This window comes from Hylobates moloch, unplaced genomic scaffold (assembly GCF_009828535.3).
Source record: "Hylobates moloch isolate HMO894 unplaced genomic scaffold, HMol_V3 SCAFFOLD_21, whole genome shotgun sequence".
NCBI lineage: Eukaryota > Metazoa > Chordata > Mammalia > Primates > Hylobatidae > Hylobates > Hylobates moloch.
In genome coordinates, this window is record NW_026652296.1 from 55,188,616 (window position 1) to 55,215,524 (window position 26,909).

The following is a 26,909-nucleotide window of genomic DNA, read 5'->3' on the forward strand; positions in this document are numbered from 1 at the left end:
CTTGACTGAGGTTTCTATCCCGTGTAATAAACACTCTCTGGCCTCTATACTCAATGCATTTAAATTTGCCTCATTTTCAGCTGTTCTTGACTGAGGTTTCTATCCCGTGTAATAAACACTCTCTGGCCTCTACACTCAATGCATTTAAATTTGTCTCATTTTCAGCTGTTCTTGACTGAGGTTTCTATCCCATATAATAAAAATTTACAAAGGAATAACTTCAAAGAACATTGCATTCTCTTACCTTGCTGATGAATGTTGGTTTTAACCTAGCAGTGGCATAGCAAGGATTGAAATACTTGGCAAGTGTTCGCTGGCAGAGAACCAAAAAAGATAAAGTAATTAACTTATTGTTTAAAATAGACATTTTTATTTAAAATAGACATTTTGTTATTATACTTAGGTAACAACATAATTTTATAAATCATACATTCAATATATACTGAAAACTGATTTTTAAAAATTTACAGATTTTTCAATTGCTGAAAAGTCGAACACAATACCTATCATAAAGTTTGCTTTATAAAATTTTACTAAACTCAGAATTCCCTTATTCACTATTTTCTTTTTTGAATTAAAAAATAAAATGAACAAAATACTGCTCTATTTTCAGTAGATTGGGAGCCAAAAGAGGTTAATATGCTACGCGTATGTGTTCAAATATTTATAGAGCCCATGAATAAATATGCAAACAAACCATCCCATTTTCATACAACTGTGATTTTTAAAACCAATTCTAGATTATCCATGGTAGAGGTTAAATTAGACAATATGGCTTGGACCTATATGAAACACCTTTAAAGAATTTGCTTCTAGGGATAGGGGCTGGCTGGTCTGGGTTTCACGTGCCATCAATTGAAAAGAGGTTGACTTAAAAAAATGTCTTTTTGCTTTTTCCTTAAATCATACATAATGCTAAAAGAATACTTTTTGGAAACAAACTCACTGGTGTTGGAAGAGTTCGGTATCTGACATAAAAAACAGCAGCAATCAACATTACATCTCTCGAAATGATCATGTAAGTAAGTGGAACTGAAAATCAAACATAAAATAATTTTAACTGGGATTCTGAAGAGTACTAATATGCATTATGAATACAATAACATGTCATTCAGCCTTACCACAAACTGCTGTTTTCACAAATAGAAATTTTATAATGAACACCTATCGATGGTTTAGGGTCCCCTGTAGCAAACTACTGATTTTTATATTCTTCTTTAACCCGCCCTCAAAACAAAGTGAAGTACAGACTATGGCTTTGAAGTCTGTATCTGCCTTTCAGTATGCTGATCTCATCTGTTTGTGTTTTCTTCTTGCATGTTTTTAAGCTATTAGTCCGCAGTTATCAGCATCAGCTCTATTCAGCGCTATCTCCTCCTTTGCTACTTCTAAGCTCTGTACATTTGAAAAAAGATCACCATACTCAGAATTACACGGAAAGAGATTATAAAGAGGTGGAGAAGGATGTGGGAGTCCTCAAACTCTTCTGGAATCTCAGGAGCTTTGATTGCTTGTTCTTCATTTTAGACTATTCTCTGAAGAGTAAAATTTGCTGTTATGTGCAACTAGTAGAGAAACAGAATTTTTTTTTTTTTTGAGACAGAGCCTTGCTTTGTTGCCCAGGCTGGAGTGCAGTGGCACTGTAACGGCTCACTGCAGCCTTGACCTCCTGGGCTCAATGCAATCCTCCCACTTCACCCTCCCAAGTAGCTGGGAACACAGATGCATGCCACCATGCCTAATTTTTCTATTTTTGTAGAGAAGGGATTTCACCATGTTGTCCCGGCTGGTCTAAAACTCCTGAGCTCAAGCGATCTGCCTGCCTCAGCCTCCCAAAATGCTGGGATTACATGCATGAGCCACTGTGACCAGCATGAAATATTTTATACTTATCCAGCCAGTTCCTTCCCAGGGATTGCTGTTTTTCTCCTTGCCCATTCAATGAATGCAACTTGTCAACAGTTTTGTCATCACCCCTCAGATTTTACACCATGTTCCCAGAGCCATAGCCAATAGAAGGATATTTAAAAATAAATACCCAAGGAACCCCTAATTCCTTACTGAATGGGAATGAGATGGCAGAGAACTTGCTTCACTTTATATCCTTCTGCACTACAGAAAGTTTTTAACTGTGAACATATCTTTTATAAGAAAAAAAATTATTTTTAAAAAGGGGGGAAAAAAAACCTGAGTTCAAACACTCGGTTCAAACACTATTCAAACTATTTCAAATAAATAAAGATAAAAATAAAAAGGATCATGAACATCTCTTCCAAAATACTTTCAAACAAATCTTTTATGAATTATTGGAGGCTGTACTTATGGTCCTCTCCAGTTTTGACATTCAATTGGCTCTTCAATTTGAAGAAAATCTCTAATTACAGATTTAAAATTTAAATCTCTGCTGGTTATAGCTATGACATACATGTTGATCCTTGGCCTAGTCCTTGATGGATAATACAATTCCAAAGAAAAAATGCTTATCCACTCAAGTCACGGCATTTGGAGCAAACAAGATATGGCTATATGAGCCAAGCATGAAAAGAGTAAGTCATAATTTTTAGGAACATTTTTGTACCAGTAAAACAAACTTTTCTGTCGCAATCATTAGCTGGCAAGATCTAACAACAATCACACTTTTAAAATGCAGCAAACCTGCGTGGTGGCTCATGTCTGTAATCCCAGCACCTTGGGAGGCTGAGGCAGGCAGATCACCTGAGGTCAGGAGTTCCAAGACCAGCCTGACCAACATGGAGAAACCCCATCTCTACTAAAAATACAAAATTAGCCAGGTGTGGTGGCATGCCTGTAATCCCAGCTACTCAGGAGGCTGAGGCAGGAGAATCACTTGAACCCAGGAGGTGGAGGCTGCAGCAAGCCAAGATCGTGCCATTGCACTCCAGCCTGGGCAACAAGAGCGAAACTCTGTCTTAAAAAAAAAAAAGGCAGCAAATCCATGCAAATTAAAATCTATGTACAGCATGCATGGAAGAACATGCAAGACTGCATTTAACCAGGAATGTAGGCCTATGGAATTCAGACTATGGGGCAGCACGTTAGGTTCCAGCTCAACAGTGTGACATAACAATTAGCATCTCTGGACTCAGTTTACCATCTGTAACCATCTGGTAGGGGAAAGAGCTATTAAAAAAAAAAAAATCAAGGGTTCCCCAAACTGACTGCCCATCCAAAAGTCACATTGAGAGAGCTCAGTAAAAGCCCAGATGAAAGCTCTCCTCTGGGTGACTCCTATGCACAGCAAGGCTAGAATATTTCTGTACCAGGTGGTCTCCAAGGCCGCAGCCAACTGAAGGATATGGGCTCCTACTGTGGTTAAAAAATGTTATGCAACTTCCTAGCTTTCTCTCTTGGCCTCCTCTTCTCTTCTAGAGTTAAAGCAGCTTTCATTTTGCCTACTAGAGTAAGAAAGTGACGGGTAGGACAGTGTAAAATGTGTCAAGGATTCCTCCAGGTTTTTCTCCCTACTTGCTGACTCTGAAACATGTGTAATATTTGCAACGATATTTCCAGTGTCTGTAAGTAAAATTTTATTAGAACACTTTCATACTCACTAATTTAAATATTTTCTGTGGCTGCTTTCACACTACAACAGCAGAGCTGAGTAGCTGTAACAGAGATCATAAAGCCCACAAAGCCAGACATCACGGACAAGTTTTATTAGCATTAAAGGGAAATAGTTCATAAAATCGTTTACATATTAAAAATGGTTAACAGCAACACCACAGGTTTTTACACGGAAAACGGTAAACTTAACAGAATAGTCTAGAAATTGACTTAAACCGGAAATAAGAATTTGCCATATGGTAAACCAGAAACAAAAATACAAAAATGTGGCAGAACAAATACACACAGATCTAAGTTCAGTGGACATAAATCTAAGTAGAAATTAACTTGGATTTGCCTTCCACTCTCTAATCAACATATAAGCCAAAGAATTTGTTTTCATCCTTCTCCCCCTCCCATAAAAAGACCAAAAAGAATAGCAGAATGATTTATTAGTCTAGCGAAGGAAGAAAGCAAAAAAATTTCTTGATCTCCAATCCTGCAGAAGATATTTCTTACTCTTAGAGAAACAAAGCTATTAAAATGAAGGTAGATGTGACTTTTAAAAAATGCAGCATAAAAGTAGGAACATGCAAGACTGCATATATGCATCATTCTGCTTTCCAAAACTCTCCGAAAATGACAGTAAAGAAATGAAAGCATATAAAAACACAAAGAGAATGAGTAGAGGAGAAAGATTTCAAAGTTTTAACCAGGCTTATTAGTAATAAGGTGGGAAGAGCCGAAACCTAAGTCCTTTAGAAGGGCATTCCCACAAGAAGCAACTCCACAAGAGAAACTCAGGAAGTCCATACAAAGAGCAGTTAGATCCCCGCCCCAAGCCTTCCCTAACACCTTACTGCTAGGGCTGTGGCTCCCTGTGGCTAAGAGTGATATTTACATTTTTTAATGATTGGGGGAAAAAAAGTCAGAAGACCAGTATTTCAAGACACATGAAAATGCTATGAAATTCAATTTCCAGGCTGGGCGGGGTGGCTCATGCCTGTAATCCCAGCACTTTGGGAGGCTGAGGCAGGCAGATCACTTGAGGCCAAGAGTTCGAGACCAGCCTGGCCAACATGGCAAAACCCCATCTTTACTAAAAATACAAAAATTAGCTGGGCGTGGTGGTGCATGCCTGTAATCCCAGCTACTCAGGAGGCTGAAGCACGAGAATCACTTCTTGAAAGTTATTGGGAGGCAGAGGTTGCAGTGAGCCAAGACTGTGCCACTGCATTCCAGCCTAGGTGACAGTGTGAGACCCTGTCTAAAAAACAAACAAACAAAAAACAAAAACAAACAAAAAACCAGGCATGGTGGCCCACGCCTGTAATCCCAACACTTTGGGAGGCCGAGGCAGGTGGATCACCTGAGGTCAGGAGTTCGAGACCAGCCTGGTCAACATGGTAAAACCCTGTCTCTACTAAAAATACAAAAAGTTAGGCAGGCATGGTGGTGGGTGGCTGTAATCCCAGCTACTCGGGAGGCTGAAGCAGGAGAATCACTTGAACCCAGGAGGCGGGGGTTGCAGTGTGCCGAGATAGCGCCATTGCACACCAGCCTAGGCGACAGACAGAAACTCCGTCTCACAAAAAAAAAGAAAAAATCTTCAATTTCCAGTGTCTATAAGTAAAATTTTATTGGAATACATTCACATTCACTCACCTATATATTTTCTATGGCTGCTTTCACACTACAATAGCAAAGCTGAGTGGTTGTGACAGAGATCACATTACCCACAAAGCAGGAAATAGTTACTATCTGGCCCTTTGCAGGAAAAGTTACCACACTCCACATGTTACTCTCTGAACCAAGGGGCACTGGAGTACAGTAGGGATCAAGCAAAGGTCTACATACCGAACACTGAGATCCCAGCCTCCTCCCACAGCTTAGCTCCCAAAACCCTGGTGGGAAGGCATTTATACTTCCCAAGCAGCAGATGGAGAGCTGGGATCTACAGAATAGGCTTAAAGATACTGAGAATTCAGGCCCTGCACCCCTTTCATGCCTCATTCAAATACAAGTTAGCAGCCAAGGATAACCATACATTTCAATAAAGTCTCCATCACAAAAGAGAGGCCAAAACAAACAAAAAATAGAATCTGAAGGAAACAGACCCAATATAGAGGTTTTTAAATAAATAAATACAAGCATACCTCAGAGATACTGATGGCTCTGTTCCAGACCACCGCAACAAAGCTAATACTGCAGTAAAGTGAGTTGCATGAATTTTTCAGCTTCCCAGTGCATATGAAAGTTATGTCTACACTATAATCCATTTTGTGTCGGCAGTAGCACTGTCTAAATATATATATATACACACACAAACACACGCACCACATGCTAACAATCATCTGAGTCTTTAATGAGTCATAATCTTTTTGCTAGTAGAGGCTCTTACCTCAATGTTGACAGCTGCTGACTGATCAGAGTGGTGGTTGCTGAAGGCTGGGGTGGCTGTGGCAATTTCTTAAAATAAGACAACAATCAAGTTTGCCACATAAATTGACTCTGCCTTTCACAAAAGATTTCTCTGTACCATGCAATGCTATTTGATAGCATTTTACCCACCGAAGAACTTCCTTCAAAATTGAAGTTAATTCTCTCAAGCCCCTCAGCGGCCTTATCCACTAAGTCTGTGTAATATTTTAAATCCTCTGTTGTCATTTCAACAGTGTTCACAACATCTTCACCAGGAGTATATTTCATCTCTAGAAACCTCTTTAAGAAGCAACTCAGGTAATTTTTATCAGGAGATTGCAGCAATTCACTCACATCCTCAGGCTCCACTTCTAATTCTAGCTATCTTGCTATTTCTACCACATCTGCAGTGACTTCCTCCACTAGTCTTGAACCCCTCAAATCATCCATGTGGGTTGGAATCAACTTCTTCCAAAAATCCAGTTAATGGTGATATTTTGACTTTCTCCCATGAATCACCAATATTCTTAATGGCATCTAGAATGGTGAATCCTTTCTAGAAGGTTTTCAATTTACTTTGCCCAGATCCATCAGAGGAATCACTATCTATGTAACCCATAGCCTTGGGGAATGTATTTCTTAAATAGTAAGACTTGAAAGTCAAAATGACAAGGACTGAAGAATGGATGTGTTAGTAGGTATGAAAACAACATTAATTTTCTTGTGTATCTTCATCAGAGCTCTTGAGTGACCAGATGTGTTGTCGACGAGCAGTAACATTTTTAAAGGAATCTTTTTTTTCTGAGCAGTAGGTCTGTCTCAATGTAGGCTTAAAATATTCAGTACCTCATGTTGTAAACAGATGTGCTGTCATTCATGCTTTGCTATTCCATTTCTAGAGCACAGGCAGAGTAGATTTAGCATAATGCTTAAGGGCCCTACAATTTTCAGGACCCTTAAGCATTATGTTGAAACTTAAACTCATTGGCTTCATTGGCCTCTAGCAAGAGAATCAGCCTGTTCTTTCAAGCCCATGCACTGACCTCTCTCTAGCTATGAAAGCTTTAGAGGGCATCTTCTTCCAATAGAAGGGTGTTTTGTCTCCATTGAAAATCTGTTGTTTAGTGTAGCCACCCTTATCATTAGCTAGATTTTCTGGATAACTTGCTGCAGCTTCCCCACTAGTGCCTGCTGCTTCACCTTGCACTTCCATGTTATGGAGACGGCTTTTTTCCTTAAACTGCACAAAGCAAGGTTGGCTAGCTTCCAACTTTTCTTATACAACTTCTTCACCTCTCTGTGCCTTCACAGCATGGAAGAGACTTAGGGCATTCATCTATTATAGATTAGGCTTTGGCTTAAAGGAATGTTTTGGCTGACTTGATCTTCTATTCAGACTTTCTTTCCATAAGCAATAAGGCTGTTTTGCTTACTTAACATTTGTGTGTTCACTGGAGTAACAATTTTAATTTCCTTCAAGAATTTTTCCTATGCATTCACAACTTGGCTAGCTATTTGACACAACAGGCCTAGCTTTCAGCCTCTCTCAGCTTTCGAAATGCCCTCCTCACTAAGCTTAATAATTTCTAGCTTTTGATTTAAAGTGAGAGACATGTAACTTCTTCCTTTCACATTGCAGGGTTATTAATTGGTCTAATTTCAATATTATTGTGTCTCAGGGAATAGGGACGCCTGAGGAGAGGGAGAGTGATAGGGGACCCACAGATTGGTGGAGCAGTCAGAACATACACAACATTAATTAAGTTCACTCTTGATTAATAGGATTTTGGAAGAAGTTGATTCCAACCCTCATGGATGACTCTGACGGGTTCACTGCATCCCAAAGCAATTAGACAGTAACATCAGAGTTTGCTGATCACAGATCACCATAACAGATTTAATAATGACAAAGTCTGGAATATTGGCAGAATTATTACAACGTGACAGAGACCAGGTGCTGCGGCTCATGCCTGTAATCCCAGCACTCTGAAAGGCTGAAGTGGGAGGATCACTTAAGCCCAGGAGTTCAAGAGCAGCTTGGGCAACATAGGCAGACCCCATCGCTATAAAAAAATTTAAAACTTAGCTGGGTGTGTGGTGGTGTACATCTGTAGTCTCAGCTACTCAAGAAGTGGAGGCAAGAGGATCCCTTGAGCCCAAGAGGTCAAGGCCACAGTGAGGCATAATTACACCACTGCATTCCAGCCTGGGTGACAGAGCGAGACCCTATCTCAGGAAAAAAAAAAAAAAAATGTGACAGAGAGGCAAAATGAGCACATATGTTAGAAAAATGGTGCTGACAGACTTGTGGACATAGGGTTGCCAAACCTTGAATTTGTAAAAAATGTCACTTTGCAAACTACAATAAAGTGAAATGCAATAAAAATGAGGTATGCGCATGTATTTATAGATATCCTGAATGACATTCATCCACGATATAAGAACTTTTTTTTTTAATGAAGATAAAGAACATGAGCTCTTGAAAATTCAAAAATTCAAAATGAGAGCCAAAAAATGTCAACAGAAGGGGGGAATGGTAATGTTGGGGGAATCTTTCAGAAGAAAAAAAAAAAAGACAAAGATTTTTAAATGAAAATCTGAAAGATAAGAAGAGAATTAATCCATGAAGCTCAGTTATGATGGGGTGACAGTAGCTAAAGCCCAGAGCCCTCGAGGTTGGGCTCTGATAAACCACCTCCTAACTTGCAGCTAGGATCTGAAAGACTATTCCCACAGGGTTGGGAGAAAAGACGGGCCAAAGTAAAACAGGACTCCCAGGAATGTCTCATCACCTGGTGGTCCCAGACTGTTAGCATTCCTAGACACCTGGTAGAACAAAAAAATCTTCTCTGGTGAGTAATGCCTTGTTCATAAGAATCAAATATTCCTCCAAATTATTTTTCAAAGAATGTATCTAAACAGAAAAAAATAACAAACAATTAAAATACCATGAGTAAGAATCAACAGAAACAGTGAACAAATGAAAGAGACTACCAAAAGATGTAAGATTTTTGAATCATCAGAGTCTATAAAACAACTAAGCTTAGCATGTTCAAGGGGATAAAAGTCAATATTGACAACTTCAGCACGGAACTAAAAACCATAAAAGATGACTTAGCAAGTCCAAAAAAGAATAAAATAGAAGTTCTATAGTTAGAGAATACAATAGAAGTAAGATTAAAAAGATTTGGTACAGCTACAGAGACAGTAATGAAATGAAAAATAGTAAACCCATTAGTACAGCCAGAATGGAGCTCAAAAAGATGAAATGAGCTAACACAGAAAAAACCCACTGAGATGTAATGGATACGGGGAGAACGTCTAACACAGGTATACCGTAGCCCCAAAAGAAAAAAAGAATACACAACAACAACATTTAAAGAGACTGTGGCTGAGAATTTTCTAGCACTGACTTCACGATATAATCCACAGATTGAAAAGTCCAATAAATTCCAAGCAGAATAAAAAAGAAACTTGTAACAAGAAATATTATTGTGAAAATGAGAAAAACAAAAGACAAAGAAAATCTTAAAAATAGCCACAAGAAAGCAAAATTGCCTTCAAAAAAAGCAATACGGCCGGGTGCAGTGGCTCTTGCCTGTAATCAGAGTGCTTTGGAAGGCCAAGGTGGGTGGATTTCTTGAGCTCAAAAGTTCAAGACCAGCTTGGGCAACAGGCGAAAACTCCATCTCTAAAAACCATATAAAAATGAGATGGGCATGGTGGCACACACCTGTAGTGCCACCTACTCAGAAGGCTGAGGTAGGAGGACTGCTTGAGCCCAGGAGGCAGAGAATGCAGTGAGCCGAGATCATACCACTGCACTCCAGCCTGGGGGAGAGAGCAAGACCCTGTCTTGAAAAAAAAAAAAAAAAAGCAATGGATTAACAGCTGATTTCTTACTATCAACAATGGAAGAAGACAACTGAGCAATACCTTAAACACGCTAAGAAAAACTAATACCAATCTGGAATTCTATACATAACAAAAATATTCTTCAAGAACAAAGGCAAAATAAAAACATTTTCAGAGAAAAAGAATTTACCAGTACACCTACATTAAAAAGAATTCCAAAAGAACATACTTCAGACAAAAGGAAAATGATCTCAGATGGGAGGTCTGAAATACATCAAACAAGACAGACTAGCAAAAAGTAATAAATATGAAGATAAATTTAAATGAACATTGTATAAACAATATCTGTGAGTTTAAGAAATATATAAAAGTATGACAACAGTAACCTAAGCTGAGAGAAATAATTGGAATTCAAGAATTCTAAGGTGCCTCCCATGCCCAGAATGAGTACAGAATTATTAAGATCATATTTTTATAAAGATAAATGTTTTAATTTGGAGGAAAACTGAATGGAAACTGTGTAAAACTTTCAAACTAGTAGAGTGAAAGAAAATATAATTTAAAAATACTAAAAAGGACAAAACATATGTGCCAAATAAAATACTTCAAGTAAAATAAAAGACTGAATGACACATCTATCAATCACAATAAATATTAATGGGTTAAATGCTTCTGTTAAAAGACTATATGGGTTAAGACAAACTGGGTTTTATTTAAAATATGTTATTTACATATATATTTACATAAATATATGTTATTTACAAGTGATACCTAAAGAGATGCAGAAATGTAGAAGGTAAAACATTTATCATGCAAACACTATCAAAAGCAAGCCAGTAGAGCTTAAGAGCCCACAAAATATATTTTAAGTTAAAAATCATTACTAGAGCTATAGAGGGTCACTTCATAACAAAACATTCAATTCACCAAGAAGACATAACAATTCTAATTCATATTCACTTTAACAACATAACTTCAAGACATACAAAGCAGGCCGGGTGCAGAGGCTCACACCCGTAACCTCAGCACTTTGGGAGGCTGAGGCGGGCAGATCACTTGAGGTCTGGGGTTCAAGACCAGCCTGGCCAACATGGTGAAACCCCGTCTCTACTAAAAATACAAAAATTAGCAGGGCATGGTGGCACACACCTGTAATTCCAGCTAGTCAGTAGGCAGGAGAATGGCTTGGACCCAGGTGGCGGAGGCTGCAGTGAGCCGAGAAGGTGCAATTGGACTCCAGCCTGGGAGACAGAGTGAGACTCCGTCTCAAAAAAAAAAAAAAAAAAAAAAGATACAAAACAAAATCACAACTACAGAGACAAATACTAGAGAACTAGACACACAGTAGGAAACTCTAACTGCCGAACAAACCAAAAGCAAAAGAACATTCAGTGAAGAAACAGAAGACTTAAAAAGCAGGATTAAAAACTTGATCTAATAGACCTATGAAGAACATCATACCCAAGAACTGTAGAATATACATTCATTTCAATTCATTTCAAGTATTCATGGAATATTTATAAAATCTGATAGTAGTGGGCTGAAAGGCTGAAATCACAGAGCATGTTCTCTGAACACGGGGTTATTATGACTGAAATTGTAACAAAAAGATAACTAAAAAAATCCCCACAAAAATGGCAACAAATTAAGATATATTTATTTTTAACTTAACAGGTCAATGAAAGAATAATAATGGAAATAGGAAAATATTGTATACTGGACAATGACACACTAAAACCAACATAGGAGATGCAATGAAAGTGATACTTAGAGGAACATATACAGTCTTTTATGCAATCTTTAGAAAAGAAAAGCTGAAAAACAAGTTAGGTATCCACATACAGCTGCACCGCTCAAAATATACACTAGACTTTGAAGCTGTATAGGAAAAAAATTCTCATTAATTTATTGATTACATGTTAAAATGACAATATTTTTGATATACTGGATTACATAAAATATATCAATTTTCATGTTTTCTTTTTTAAAAAAAGCAACTAAAAATTTTTAATTACATAAGAATCTCCATTTTATTTCTAGACAGAATTGATCTAAAGAATTTAGAGCCAGGCATGGTGGCTCACACCTGTAATCCCAGCACTTTGAGAGGCAGAGGCACCTGAGGTCAGGATCACTTCAGGATCACCTGAGGTCAGGAGTTTGAGGCCACCCTGGCCAACATGGTGAAACCCCATCTCTACTAAAAATACAAAAAAACTAGCCAAGTATGGTGGCACACGCCTATAATCCTAGCTACTCAGGTGGCTGAGGCAGGAGAACTGCATGAACCCAGGAGGCAGAGGTTGCAGTGAGCTGAGATCATGCCACTGCACTCAAAAAAAGAATTTAGAAAAAGAACAGCAAACAAAACCTGAAGAAGAGAAAAATAGAATAGCAGGATTTAATGAAGCAGTAAACAACAGATCAGAGAGGCCTGACAAAACCCAAAGCTGGTTCTTTGAAAAGATTCATAAAACTGACAAATCTCTGGCAAAAAAGATGAAAAAAAAAAAAAAAGGGACAAAAAATAATCAAGAGGAAAAGAAGGACATTACTACATATCCTACAGACATCAAAAGGTTAATGAGAGCTATTCTGGGCACACTGCCTATGGGGTAGCCCCGCTCCACAAGGAGTAGTAAGTAAATAAATAAATAAAGTTAATGAGAATACCATAAATACCGTATGATAAATTTTTTATAATGTAGATCAAATGGACAAATTCCTAGAAAAACATCACAACTTAAAAACTGGTCAAAAGATGTAATATGGAGTGAGTTGGTTGAAGGTTTAAAAAAAAAAAAAAAAAAAGATGTACTTTAAACCTGAATCATCCCGTTAACAATTAAGAAAATAAATTACCTATTTTAAAACTCTGCCCTAAAGAAAACTCCAGGCCTCAATGGCTTTAACAAATTCTACCAAACATTTAAGTAGAAATATTCATAATCAAACATCTTCCAAGAATGGAAGAAAAAAAAAGTCCTCAGTTCGTTTTATGAGGCTAGTTATAAATTTAATATGAAAACCTAACAAGAATATATGAAGAATTCCAAGCCAATCTCATGAATTAAAATTTGAAATCTTCCACAAAATATTAGCAAGCCAAATCCAGCAATCTCTTCATAATATATCATGGCAATGTTGGATTTATACCAGGAATTGCAGCTTGTTTTAACATTAGAACTAATATTGCATTAATATGTGTAATTCACCACACATGAACAGCTAAAGGGAAAAATGATATGAGCATAGTAATACACAAAAGGAGTTTGATAAAATTTAACATCCAGGCCAGGGGTGGTGGATTATGCCTATAATCCCAGAACTTTGGGAGGTCAAGAGTTCAAGATCAGCATGAGCAACATAGCAAAACCGCATCTCCACAAAACACACACAAAAATTCAGTACTCAGTTGTGAGAAAAACTCTTAAACTTCCAACAGAAGTGAACTTCTTAACTTGAAAAAGGATACTTACAAAAACCAACAGCAAACATCATCTTTAATAGTGAAACACTAAAGGCTTTTCCATGAGATTGGGAATAAGACATTGACACCACTCCTTGCCAACACTGTACAACTCAGTGCGTAAGGCAAGTAAAAGAAACAAAAGGTAAAAGGACTGGAAAAGAAGAAATACATTGCCATTAATTACATACAAGACATAAATGAACGTGTAAAAAATCCAAGCGAATTTACACGTATATTGTTAGAATACGAGTTAGCAAGTTTCGCTACACACAACAATCAACATTAGAAATACTACTGATTTTTTCATATCAACATGGAGTTATTAGAAAATAAAATTTTTTCTTTTTTTTTTTTTTTTTTTTTGAGGACAGAGTCTCATTCCATCACTTGGGCTGGAGTGCAGTGGTATAATCTCGGCTCATTGCAACCTCTACCTCCTAAGTTCAAGACATTCTCGTGCCTCAGCCTCCTGAGTAGCTGGGATTACAGGCACGTGCCACCACATATGGCTAATTTTTGTATTTTTAGTAGACAGAGTTTCGCCATGTTGGCCAGGCTACTCTTGAACTCCTGATCTCAAGTGATCCGCCCACCTCAGCCCCCCAAAGTGCTGTGATTACAGGGGTAAGCCATTGTGCCCGGCCAGAAAATGAAATTTAAAAGCTACCATTTATAAAAGCACCAAGAACTATCATGTACTTAGGAATAAGTCTAACAAAAGTGTTTATTATCTTTCTGGAGAGAACTATGAAACTTTGAGAGATATTAAAGCAGACCTCAACAGAGTAGATACTGGACTGGAAGACTTAAAATTGTAAAGACGCAAATTCCTCCAAACAGATCATAAGTTCATTGCAATCCCAATCAAAATCCGAACAGATTTTTCTCTGGAAAATTGCTGATTCTCAGAAAAGTTGATTCTAAAATTTATAACAAATGGAAATAAATGGAAAGGGCTAAGAATGTCCAAAGTGGAAGGACTCGCTCTACTGGATAGCAAGACTTTTAGCAAAGCAATAAGAAGAATGCCACTGATGCAAAGACAGACAAATCATGGGGAAGAAAACAACTTAGAAATTACCTTGCACTGAGTCTGAAAAATACAAATTTTTCTATAAAAAGTGCTGGGATAACTGGGTAGCCATATAAGTATTAGAAAATGAATTAAGAGAGATAACTTTTTAAAGAAAGTATCAATTAGGAATCACATTTTCTTAAAATCCTAAAAGCTTTCCAATACAAAACACAATCACATGTAAAGGAAAAGGTATCTGAATAAGAGACTGCTCCATAGCAAGTTGAAATCTCCAAGTCTATGGAAGAGGGTCTTCACAATTCTGAATTAAAATCATCTGCAATTTAAAAATTATGTCTCCAGCCTAGGCAACGTGGTAAAACTCTATTTCTACAAAAAGTACAAATATTAGCCAGGCGTGATGGTGCACATGGTGGTAGGTTCTTGGGAGGCTGACGCCTGAGGACTGCTTGAGCTGGGAGGTTAAGGCTGCAATGAGCAAAGATTGCGCCACTGCACTCCAGTCTGGGTCACAGAGTGAGACCCTGTCTCAAAAAGAAAAAAAAAAGATAAAAGACAAAAAAAAGTAATGCCTACTTCAACTGTCAATCATGTATGGAAGACAAAATAGAGACACTGAGATGTCTAAGACCTCTAAAAATCTGGCTGCCACACTCCATCCTTCTACAGAAAACAACTGGAGAAAAGGAGTAACTTAATGCAAAGGAAGACACGGGAGCCTGGAAAAACAGACTCAACACTGAAGAAAGAAAATGGAAACTCTAAGACTGCCAATAAAGGGAAGTCTCAGCTTGGAAAGCAACCTACACCAATCATATAAGTAAAACTAACAGCAACATTACCCATAATTCCAAAAAACCTGGAAACAATTTCTATGTTCAATAGCAAAATGACTGGCCAACCTTTGTAAAATACTACATCAAAATACAATGTAACTTTGAAAAAATGGGAGGGGCCAAGCAAGGTGATTCAAGCCTGTAATCCCATCGCTTTGGGAGGCCAAGGTGGGAGGATCGCTTGAGCCCAGAAGTTCGAGACCAGCCTAGGCAAGAAAACTCACACGCACACCCCCCGCCCCCGCCACACACCGCCATTCCCCAATCACATACACACCTCAATTCTAACTTTCAAAGAAGCACATAAAAGTAAACATTAGTCCAATTTATTTTTTATTTTGGTATGAGAACTTAGAAGACTAAAAATAAGAAAGAAAAATAATTTCTAGTTGGAGGAGACTAGACTGAAACGCCACTATACTTCTACCAAGTGTCAATAATAACATGATACCGAGGGACCATGTGGCAGCTTCTTTGTTCTCAGATACAATTTCTTTCTTTCTTCCTTTTTTTTTCCTTTTCCTAAACCTCAAAAATGCAAACTCTTAGACTGACAGTGAAGGGAAGTCCCAGTGTGATCAGATATGATTCCTAGCTCTTGGGAAAAAAACAGTTTAACTTGGTCTGAGGGAGAAAAGCTGAGAAATACAACTGAAGAAGAAATTGAACAATCAGAAAAGCACATGCAAAATACAAAGCAAAAAAATAATGAAATCTTATCAGAAAAAGTATTCATATAATGTACAAACTATATGTATGATTTAAAAATTGCATAATAGGGTCTCCATAATGTGAAATTTTATAGACATCTTCAGGATTTCAGAGTTCTCACTTATGATTAAACGATATTAATAAAGATAATAAACGTAGGAAAACTAAATTGCTTTCAAAAAGCTAGGCACTAAAAATATATAATGTATCACCAAAAAATTTCAGAGTAATATGAATTGGCACTGTGAAATATTTGTTCGATTTTAATTTTAAACAATCTTACTAGGAAAGCAACTGATTTTACTAGTAAAACAAGGACATAAATTCTAAAATCCACAAGTAGTTTGACAAAACAGTTCAACAGTTTAAAATTAGGGAAACAGTTTAAAGTTGAAAACTATATTTTTGGAACAAAAATCATTTGTCTCTCAAGAGAAATCCTAAGCTGACTAATGTCATTCTTCCCTGTGCTATTCAAAAGTACGCATGACGCGTTCTTACCTGGAATAAGATCTGCATAGGTCAAGCTAACATATAAGATACTGATAAGTATTTTATCAGCAAGTGGATCAAGAGCACTTCCCAAAGCTGATTTTTGATTGGCCCAGTTTCGAGCAATAAATCCATCCAACTGAAAATAGAAGTTTTTTTTTATATATATAAATGTCATAACAGGAACAGAGTAGATATTCTGAAGCTTAAGATATACCAGAATAACAATTATACTCTCATAAAATGTTAACAAAATCTCTTCTGTTTCTTACCCCCAAACATTCTCACTCTTTCGCTGGTATACATTTCGCTTTTAAATTAGCAACTGGTCTTAAAATAAATGCACATTTATTTTCTTTCCCCCTCAAGGCCTTCTGGTTATTTCTCAGTATTTTCACAAGGCCCCTTTGTGGGATGAACCCAAACACACATTTAGAGATACAGTTAGTGATGTATTTAGAGCTACAAAGAACCCAAAGAAAACTCAAAGCATGAATGGCAGAGCCTGGACTAGGATAATATAATCCAACGCTGTTAAAACTTACCATTTTTCTGTTTTTCAACTCATTTTGCTCAATACCACTGTTTATTCCATATTCTCACTGTATCTGCATTACCTACATTTGAGTAGAAAACTCAATCCTCTCTACCTGGCCTAGTTAAAATTCTGATACTTAAATTATTTATTTTTATATCATTGTGATTAAAAATAAACTATTTAAAGCATAAATCACATCTAGTTGCTAGCGGGCCAAATGGGGCCTGCAAGCTGGTTCTGTTTGACCTATCAGAGTTTTTAAAAACTGTAATTAGTTATCAACATTTAAGTATTCAATTCTTCCCATAAAGCCGGGCGCGGTGGCTCACGCTTGTAATCCCAGCACTTTGGGAGGCCGAGGCGGGCGGATCACGAGGTCAGGAGATCGAGACCACGGTGAAACCCCGTCTCTACTAAACATACAAAAAATTAGCTGGGGGTGGTGGCGGGCGCCTGTAGTCCCAGCTACTCGGAGAGGCTGAGGCAGGAGAATGGCGTGAACCCGGGAGGCGGAGCTTGCAGTGAGCCGAGATGGCACCACTGCACTCCAGCCTGGGTGACAGAGCGAGACTCCGTCTCAAAAAAAAAAAAATTCTTCCCATAAAAACCCAGGTCTCCATCCTAACTTGAGAAGGGAGCGGTCTGGCCACTCTGGGGCCACAAAATGGACTGAAACCAAGTATTGTCTATTCACATTAAACAAGGCAGATATTTTCTGGTTTGTCCAAATCCCTTCCTGGCTTTTACTCATTTAACTTCAAGTTTCAACGAATGTTTGAGTTCTCTAATACTATTTCTAAGGGGAAAAAAGATTAATTTAGACGCAATTAATCATGGTTCATTTTAAAGAACAAGTAAGTTGTCCATATCTCAAGTACTCCAATGAGTTAGAGGAGACAGCACTAGTCCCGGACCGTGGTAAAAAAAAAAAAAATGTGGTCTTTGTAGCAGAACAGAAGCTGTTCAAGTCCTGGCTCTGCCACTTACTAGCTGTGTGATCTTGGATAAGTTATTTGGCCTGACTAAGCCTTAGTTTCCTCATCTGTAACAGAGATAAATTACCTACCTCAAAGGGGTGGTTGTCTTCAGCACACAATGTGATTAATACTTGTTCAGCACTCAGCACTTAGTAAATCCTCAAAAAAAGTAGTTACTAGCTATTACTACTGCAACTGAAAAAATCAATTTCCTTCTTAAGCATACAAACAGAAAAGTACCTAGACTGGGGAGCTGGGACCTTGGAAAATTAGGTTTAGTTCAGTTTCTGACCTCAGGGAACTTAACCTTTCGCTTTTTCGCCATCATCACCCTCTCATCTGCACTATTCCTCTAACCCACACTAGATTCCAAGGTCATCAACATCATTCCTTTACAAACATCTGTAACTCCCCTTCACTCCACTCTCCTTCAACACTGCTTAAAAACAACTCTCCATGTACGCTGGGCCTGCACCTAAGAGCTGAACAGTGCTTAAGTAAAACACACAAATGGGAAGACTGGTCTCACTTCAAACTGGTGACCACAAATCTCCCATGGGCACCCAATACTGCCTAGCAATCTCACACTTGTTTACCATATTTACCCTCTCTTTTCACACTGTCTCTTTCACACTGTCTCTGCTCTCACCTCAGACCTAACTCCATCCCTCTCGCTCATGGTCATGTCTATATTTTCCTTAAGAAAAAAGAAAAACGTAGTCAGCCCATCCTCATATTCCCATCATCAAATCGCCCACCTACTTGCATCCATTCATTCTCTCTGCCTTCCTTCATCCGTTCCCATGCCCTCTCACCTTCTGTGACCTGCCTCCCTTCTTCCACATCTCCCCTTGCATCATCCATCTCTCCCTTTCATTTAATCTCTCTACCTGATCATTTAATTAATCAGTTAACTAACAACAAAAATTCACTGGGCACAGTGGCACACCTATAGTCCCAGCTACTTGGAAGGCTGAAGTGGGAGGATCATTTCAAGCCAGGAGTTCAAGGCCAACCTGGGCAATACGAGATTTATCTCAAAAAAAAAAAAAGGCCAAACAAAAATTCCCCAGTATATACATATACTCCAGCATATATATTTTTACATATAGGATTTTATATCTATCTATATATAGATATAGATATAATTCCCCAGTATATATCGTTTTAAAAGATCCTTCTGTGATCCTATTTCTCTATTCCCCTACAAAGCAAAACTGCTTCAAAGGAACGTCCAATGTCATTAGCATCTCACATGTGTTCATCGACCCACTCCAATTGTCCCCACCCCTCCAGAGGTGAGGCTCATAAAGGCCACCAAGGAATTCCACCTTTTTAGAGTAGTTGACCTCGACACAACTGAAGCACTTTCTCCACTTTCTGGGAAATCTCGTTGCCTAATTTTCTTCCTTCCTCACCAGCTATTCCTTCCCAGGGTTCCTGACTGGCTTCTTCTCTGGTGCTCTACTTGTTGCTCATTTCTCTGACCCTTCATTTCTGTTACCTCAGCCTGGATGATTTTACCCAGATCCAACCATCTATATCTGACAGCTCCCAAATTTCTCTCTCTGTAACGATGACTTCCTCCAACTCCAAACTACTAAACTGCCCAATTGATACTTCTATGTGGATAGGCAACAGAATTCTTAGTATTCTCCCTTAAACTCTGCCCTACTCAAGTGTTGCCCATCACAAAAAAAATGTCATTTCCATGAACCTGGTTTTAGAAGAGAATTTTTTTTTTTAAAGTAAGACCCTAGTATTCATATTTGACTCTTCCTACTCTCACTCCATATCTAATCCATCAACATATTACCTCTGTCTTTAAAATATATCTCAAACCCACATACTTCTCTCCAACTCCAAACTCCAACCCCAGTCTAAGCTCCCACCACTGCTGCCATGGATCACGGCCAGCCCCTAACCAGTTACTCAGCTTCCACTCTTATCTGTCTATAATCCATTTTCCACATACAACGCAATCAGACTTTGTCATTCCCCGGCTTAAACTGATGAGTCCAGCCACTTCCCAGTGGCCAGTCGAAAGGCACTAAAATTACCATGGAACAAATGTGAAATGTGGCACCAGTTAACTTAGGTTTCCACAAACATCATCTTATATATTTAGAAAAATGTTAATGGGGCCTCTCTAACATTCAATGAATACTGCAATCTCATGTGGCAGCTTAAAATAAAAAAAAAAAAAACGTAGCAGATAAGGAGACTACAGTAACTGAAAAAGATCTTGTCTCTTATGTTAAAAAAAAAAACTGTTATCAGTATAATGGCCTTTGACAGACTTGGAGATAATATTAACAACGAGTGCAGGCTTTGGGATAAAAGAAGGGACAGGCCAGGTGCAGTGGCTCACGCCTGTAATCCCAGGCCGAGGGAGGCCAAGGTGGGTGGATCACCTGAGGTCAGGAGCTCGAGACCAGCCTGGCCAACATGGTGAAACCCCATCTCTACTAAAAATACAAAAATTAGCCAGGCATGGTAGTGCGTGCCTGTAATCCCAGCTACCTGGGAGGCTGAGGCAGGAGAACTGCTGGAACCCAAGAGGCAGAGGCTGCAGTGAGCCGACATCATGTCACTGCACTCCAGCCTAGGCGACAGAGTGTCTCCTGTCTCCAAAAAAAAAAGCAGGGACAAAAGAAAAGGAGAAAGATTGTGAGAATGGGGAGAGGTAGTGACAAATATTAGTAGACGCTAAACTCTGGAAAAAGAGACGTAAAGCCAATTTTGGAGGCTATGTTTGAAGCAGGTTTGGAAATGCCATGTAACAATGCAAATGCTCTCTTTTGTCTGCACTCCAAAATCTTCAGTTAACTCTATGTTGCCCACCAATGCTACTGCTACTAGGCAGGTGGAATTTTGTTTCTATAAACCTCAAACAGAACAGCTGATGTTACAAAGAAAGATGGCATACAACTTTTATTAATATAAAATTAGTTTCTCTTGATTCTCAATAAATATTGAGCAAAGCTTTTCAAACATAAATTCGTTTGAAGTGGTACCAAAGCACTGCCTGTCTAGATGCTCATATAGATCTCAGACCAACCTTGTACAAGAATATAATGTATCTATTTCTCCTGCTAACTCTGCCCTGGTTTAAAATTATTCCTCCATCTTTTCCACACTTCCCTCAACTATGTTTTTATACAGCATGAAGTTTTTCCTTTTTTTTTTTTTTTTAAGAGACAAGGTCTTGCTCTGTCACCCAGGCTAGAGTACAGTGGTACGATCATAGCTCACTGCAGCCTTGAACTCCTCAGCTCAAGCAATCCTCCTGCCTCAGCCTCCTGAGTACCTAGGACTGCAGGCGTGTGCCACCATGCCCAGGTAATTTTTAAATTTTGTAGAGATAGGCTCTTGCTATGTTGTGCAGGTTGGTCTCAAACTCCTGACCTCTCAAAGCGCTGGAATTACAAGTGTAAGCCACTGTGTCCAGCCAGTTTTATAAGGCATTTCGAAACTTTCATGAAATAAAGTTGGTAATACAAATAATGTCATACGTGATGACAGCTAGCCAGTCCACAAAAGCCTATTTAATGTAGCCTTCGGTTATAAAATTATTTTCCAGTTCTAATTTGAGATCATCTGAATAAATCCTCCTCTCCTCTATCAAAACTAACAATGTAGTATCAAGGAGAGCTCCTCTTCTTTGTCCATCTGCTGAGGGAGGAGAAGAAGGAAGGACGTTCAATTGTCAGCCCAGAGCAGAGTATTCTGCAGGGCAGTCAGAGGGGTGTAGAGCAGAGATCAGAAAATAAATCTGTGGGTGTACCTACAGCCTCCCGCTAGCATGAAACCTGAGCAAAGCTATGACTTCTACATGCTCCTGGTCACATCCCAGTTCCCTGGGTCCTAACAACTGGTCTAGTTTCCCTCTCCACTAGGAAAACCAACTTTTTTTTGCAGATGAGAGTATTCCTCTTTATCACAACACATAGAAAAGTCATCTCAGATCTCCTCTCCTTTATTTCTATCCCTAAAGCAAGCACTCAGCTCTTTGGAAATTTCTAAGGGTGTTTCTTCCACTCTCAAAAACCAAGAGGACAAAGTATCCCCTCCTTTACTTCCCTACAACCTTCACTTCCTCCCTGAAATCATATGAAAAAAAAATCCCATATAGATGCTAAAGACAAAGTCCTCACAAAAAGTACTACATCAAATTCATCTTGAGGATTTCCTCCCAAAGAAAAGCAGGCTAAGGCTATGCTATTTCGGTTTAGTAGTACAGACCAGGATTTGGAAGGAGAACAAACTGGGAGTGCATTTACAACTTACCAAATCTGTTAGTCCAGCTAAAGCAAAAACTCCTAGTGCAATATTAAAATCTTCTTCAATAATCAAATAGCCCAGAACTGGGGCCAAGCCAATTCTCGTCATTGACAACATATTTGGGATTGTCCATGGGTTTTCATACTGAAACACAAAGACAACAAAATTTAAATAAAATACTGTGAATTCATACTTTGAATAACTATACACATACATTAGAAAAATATACTTCATCAACTTCAGTCAGAAGCTACATAAACTTTCAATTTAGTACATTACATTGAATTTTAAAATCCATTCTGTTCTTTTTACAGATATCTCCCTAAAATCTTCTTTCAAGAATACAGAAGATGGCTGGGCATGATGGCTCACGCCTATAATCCCTGCACTTCAGGAGGCTGAGGCAGGAGGATCCCTTAAGCCCAGGAATTAGAGACCAGCCTGGGAAACATGGAGAGAATCCCATCTCAATTTTTTTTAATTAAAAAAAGAAAAAAAAAGAATACAAAAGATGAAGATGTATCATGTACCCAAACACAGAGTAAGGTGTCTTACATATTATAGGTTTCCTTTTCTTTTTTTTTTTTTTTTTTTTTTGATACGGAGTCTAGTTCTGTTGCCCAGGCTGTAGTGCAGTGGCACGATCTCGGCTCACTTGCAACCTCCACCTCCCGGGTTCAAGTGATTCTTCTGCCTCAGCCTCCCAAGTAGCTGGGATTACAGGTGCCCGCCACCACGCCCAGCTAATTTTTGTATTTTTAGTAGAGACAGGGTTTCACTGTGTTGGCCAGGCTGGTCTCAAACTCCTGACCTCGTGATCCGCCACCTCGGCCTCCCAATGTGCTAGGATTACAGGCGTGAGCCATCGCACCCGGCCTATTATAGGTTTTCTTAAGAGAGGGAAGACAGAACACATGTATTATCTGCCATATAAGCTAAGCCTTTAACATATAACTTCATTGTAAGAACTCAGGACTTTCAACAGTCTGCTTTTAAAGGTGAAACTTCAGGAAGATCTTGTAAATAGACAAACAGTGTCTACTTACAAGTAAAAGTGTCAGGAAAAAAGGCCAAATTATCAACTCCAGGCATTCAGCTTGGAATATTTACCGCGAAGAATCTCCCTCACTCCCTTACACATATCTAAAGAATGCTAAATGCTATATAGAGTGTATGGAGGTACAAATGAAGAGAACGAAAACAGATTTAATTCTATAACCTCATCACGAAGTCAGAGAACTGCTAGAAGAAAATGGAGATAGGAATAGGGATTGTGATATTTGGAAATCGAGAAATTGTGTAAATTTGTTCAAAACAGTCATGGAAATGTTAAGATCCTCAACTAAAAACCAAGGGCTTTCACAGTTCCCATCTGGGGGCTTTGCGATTCCTAGACACCTCATTTGGAGCCAAGCTGTTTGAAGTTGGCACTAACAAAAGAGCTCTTTGGCAGCTGTCTGAAGAACATCCCCTTCTTGCCAAACAGAATCTGACTCATGAGAGGGTATTTCAGCTTTGAAAAGCCTTGGCCCAGCGGAGCTAAGACACCTTGCACAACAGGGTACAGAAATAACAAGAAGAAAACGCCTTTCCCTGAAGCCTAGATTTTTTTTCTCCGCTGTGTCAAGACTGCCAATTCTACCCCATGGGACTTTCTCTTCTCTAGAATCCCTTTTAACCTTCTTCTTAATCAGTACTAGCCAACTTGCCTGAATCTTAATTTTGGTTGTAAAAAAGGTGGCAAAGTCCATTTCTGAAGATTCTTTTAAAATTCTATGAACTATCTTGTAAAAAAAAAAAGTATTCTCTAAAGACACTATGTCTGTATTTATAAAAGAAACCCAGCAAGAAAGCACCTCAGCTTGGCGGTATAATTAAATAGTTATTGCTGGGGTCAGGTGGCAGAATACTGTCATTGAAAGCTATAGAAAAACTTCAAATTATCCGAAGAGCAATCACAAAACAAGAAGCAATACAAACCTCTACTCTGAGATCTTTTACTGAAAGTAATCCACATTATACAATGAAAACATTCTTGGAATACATTCCAAATTCAAGTTCAAATATCAGAGTGTTTCAGAGTCCAGAGAAAAAAGATAAGTCTGTTGACCATACTATGGTAGAAAATAAGTCAAATACTGATCAAAGGTTACAGCAACTCAAAGGGAAGAGTGGGAGGGGAGAAGGTTGCACATGGTTGCAAAAAAGCATTAAGCAAAAGATCAGAAAAAAGGGCCCCAAATTAACTTCAGAAATTATCCACAGGGCAAAATTAAAGACAAAGCTGTAAACAGAAACATCACTTCATTTGGCGAATTAACAAACAACTGAATGTTGCTGGAACAGTGAAGGGAGTTCTTTTTAGCTCCACATAGAATATTTCGGTTAAGGTGTCTCATTAATTTGTAATAATTAAATCCGTAAAAGTTTCAAAGTTAACATTAGGAGAGCTAATCTCAGATTACTCAACCAGATAACCTGTGGCATACTCGACCAACTACTGCTGTTCTGGAAAGGACTTCAGTCAGGATATGGCAACTTCAAACTATCCAGCATTCAAACCCCAACGTGCTTTAGCTATTAGTGGAGTTGAGACCCCTGCCAGGATCTGGCCACCTCAACCCATGCTGTACAACTGATGAAAGCAGTACAGGGGCCACTGAAGACATAACAATTGAAGATGTAATAATTGCATGAGTCTTGCTAACATGACATCAAAAGATCTCCCACACTCATGCTCGGGTGTCTTCTGTCTGGGCAGCATATCAACAGGTAAGTGGACAAGTACTTCCCTCCGTTACCTCGAGAATAGTTTAAATCTTTTTCTATAATTAAAGGTTAAAAGATCTTTTAATTACGACCTAAATTATTTAATTAGCCTTCATCCTATAATGTGTAAGGTTAACAAAGGTCAAATGATGGTGAACGAAACTTGCACAAGCAAACAGAAGGGCCTGTATACCTTTCTAAATATTCCAAAGACTTGCCCTAAACACTGGGGATTCACTTCCAAAGAATTAAAAATAGGCTTTTAGTAAGACAAGCGAAGGCTACCTTTACCAATGCAATATGCAGAGGCGGCCCTTCCAGCAACGGGTGCAGATAGAAGGGGGATGAGAGGATTTCTAACTTGACCACAGAGACCGTAGGTGGACCCCGCTGGTGACCCTGAAATTCATACCAACCGAATGACCTGCCAGTAACTTCTTTTCAGGGAAGAATCTAAAAGTTAGGAAACGGAAGCGTCCGAGCTGCACCACCCAGAGCATGTTACTCCAGTGCAGGGGCGGCGACCCCAGCCCAGGGCCGGCCCGCTGCCGCCTCATCGGTACGTACCAGGCTGGGGGTGCTCGCCGGGCCCCACTGGCCGCCCGGGGCTTCGGCAGCAGCGCCCGCTCCGGCCGCTGGCCTGGGGGCCGCCTTCCCCGCGCCCGAGCAGTGGTTCCGCTGGCCGATCCCGGGCAGCCGCAAGCTAAGCGCGGCTGGACGCGGCCTCCAACGTTCGGCCAGGCAGCCCAAGCAGCAGGGCACTGGCGGCAGCAGGGCCCAGCAGGCGCGCCCTTTACTCGGCCGCGTCCCGGGTGCCCAAGCGGCGCCGCGAAGGGCCCCCCACGAGCCGCGCGCCAAGCGCAAGGCTAGCATGGCCCTGCGGCCGCGCCGCGGGAACTCGGGCGGCGAGAGCTCAGCAGCCTGGGACACTGGCGAGCCCCTTCTCCATGGAGACCCGGCAAACACACACAAACTGGGCCACCGCTGCCTCCATACTACTTTTCACACCCCGGCACACTCCACTTACACAGGTGGCAAAAGCCGCCAAGGGCGGACGCCTTCGCGACGCTTTTACGACACCGTCGCCGTCGGGCTTCCCGGCGCCCCTGGCACAGCGGAGGCGCGCGCGTCGGGCTCAGTGGGTTTTGGGAAGCAGCGGGTACGCGGCGCTCTCCTGTCTTGACCCGCAGCCGGGAGCCAAGGCCCGTTGGGGGGGAAGGGGAGAAACGAACAAGGTAGGATGACCGCGCAGCCAACATAGCCGCGAGGGGGCAGGAGCCACCTCAGGCCCTGGCCTGAAACCCTCCGAGGCGGGTGGCCGGCAGAAGGGCCCCCTCCGAGGTGCGTGCGGCGCCCTACGGTTCTTGTGGGTGGTTTACAGTATCTAGTACTGAAGAAATGATTAATAAATATTGGCTCTGTAATTCTCTCCTTTTTGAGCATTGAATGAAGATGCATATGCGAAAAACATAAGCATTAGCAAATGTTAATAATAGCAATGGTTGTTTTGCTGAAAACAGTAACACTGTATTATCCAGAATCATTGTTTACCTGTGAGAATTGTGTTTTTAAATAGTTTTAAAATTATCTTAAATTTTTACATTGCTAGTACAAAAGTTTCAATTATATTATATAATCTGGCTTTAGTGCATCATCCCGTTTAATCCTCCCAACGACTGCAAGATGAGGGTCCCATTATTACTTTTACAGATAAGGAAACTTAGGTGTAGAGAGGTTAAGAAACTTGCCTATAATATCCGAGATAGTTATGAGTCAGTTCACCATTAATTAGCTGATTAATATATTCAGATTAGTATATTAAACAGATTGACATATCAATATTAATTTGCAACGTTACGTAATTTTTTTCTTGCTGAGTTCAGTGTTGAACTGAATTTGAATGGTTCTTGCCGCCTCTCCACTATCCCCCCACTAACCCCACCTATGATAGCTG

At 39.6% G+C, this 26,909-nt stretch overlaps 1 protein-coding gene across 8 annotated transcripts in view; it reads right to left on the bottom strand.

Moving 5' to 3' along the window:
- The window catches only part of CRLS1 (cardiolipin synthase 1), a 31,116-nt gene extending 5,122 nt beyond the window's left edge, over positions 1 to 25,994 (bottom strand). Inside the window, exons 1-5 of one of the 8 annotated variants that reach the window (XM_032142093.2) lie at positions 25,983 to 25,994; positions 22,193 to 22,330; positions 16,397 to 16,526; positions 947 to 1,032; positions 245 to 313 (exon numbers count right to left, since the gene is read on the bottom strand). In XM_032142093.2, coding sequence (XP_031997984.1) covers positions 245 to 313; positions 947 to 1,032; positions 16,397 to 16,526; positions 22,193 to 22,303 — 396 coding nt within the window. In that variant the 5' untranslated portion in view covers positions 22,304 to 22,330; positions 25,983 to 25,994. The other 7 variants (XM_032142092.2, XM_032142096.2, XM_032142094.2 and 4 more) reach the window with 7 other exon arrangements.
- Positions 25,995 to 26,909: the final 915 nt, after the last annotated feature.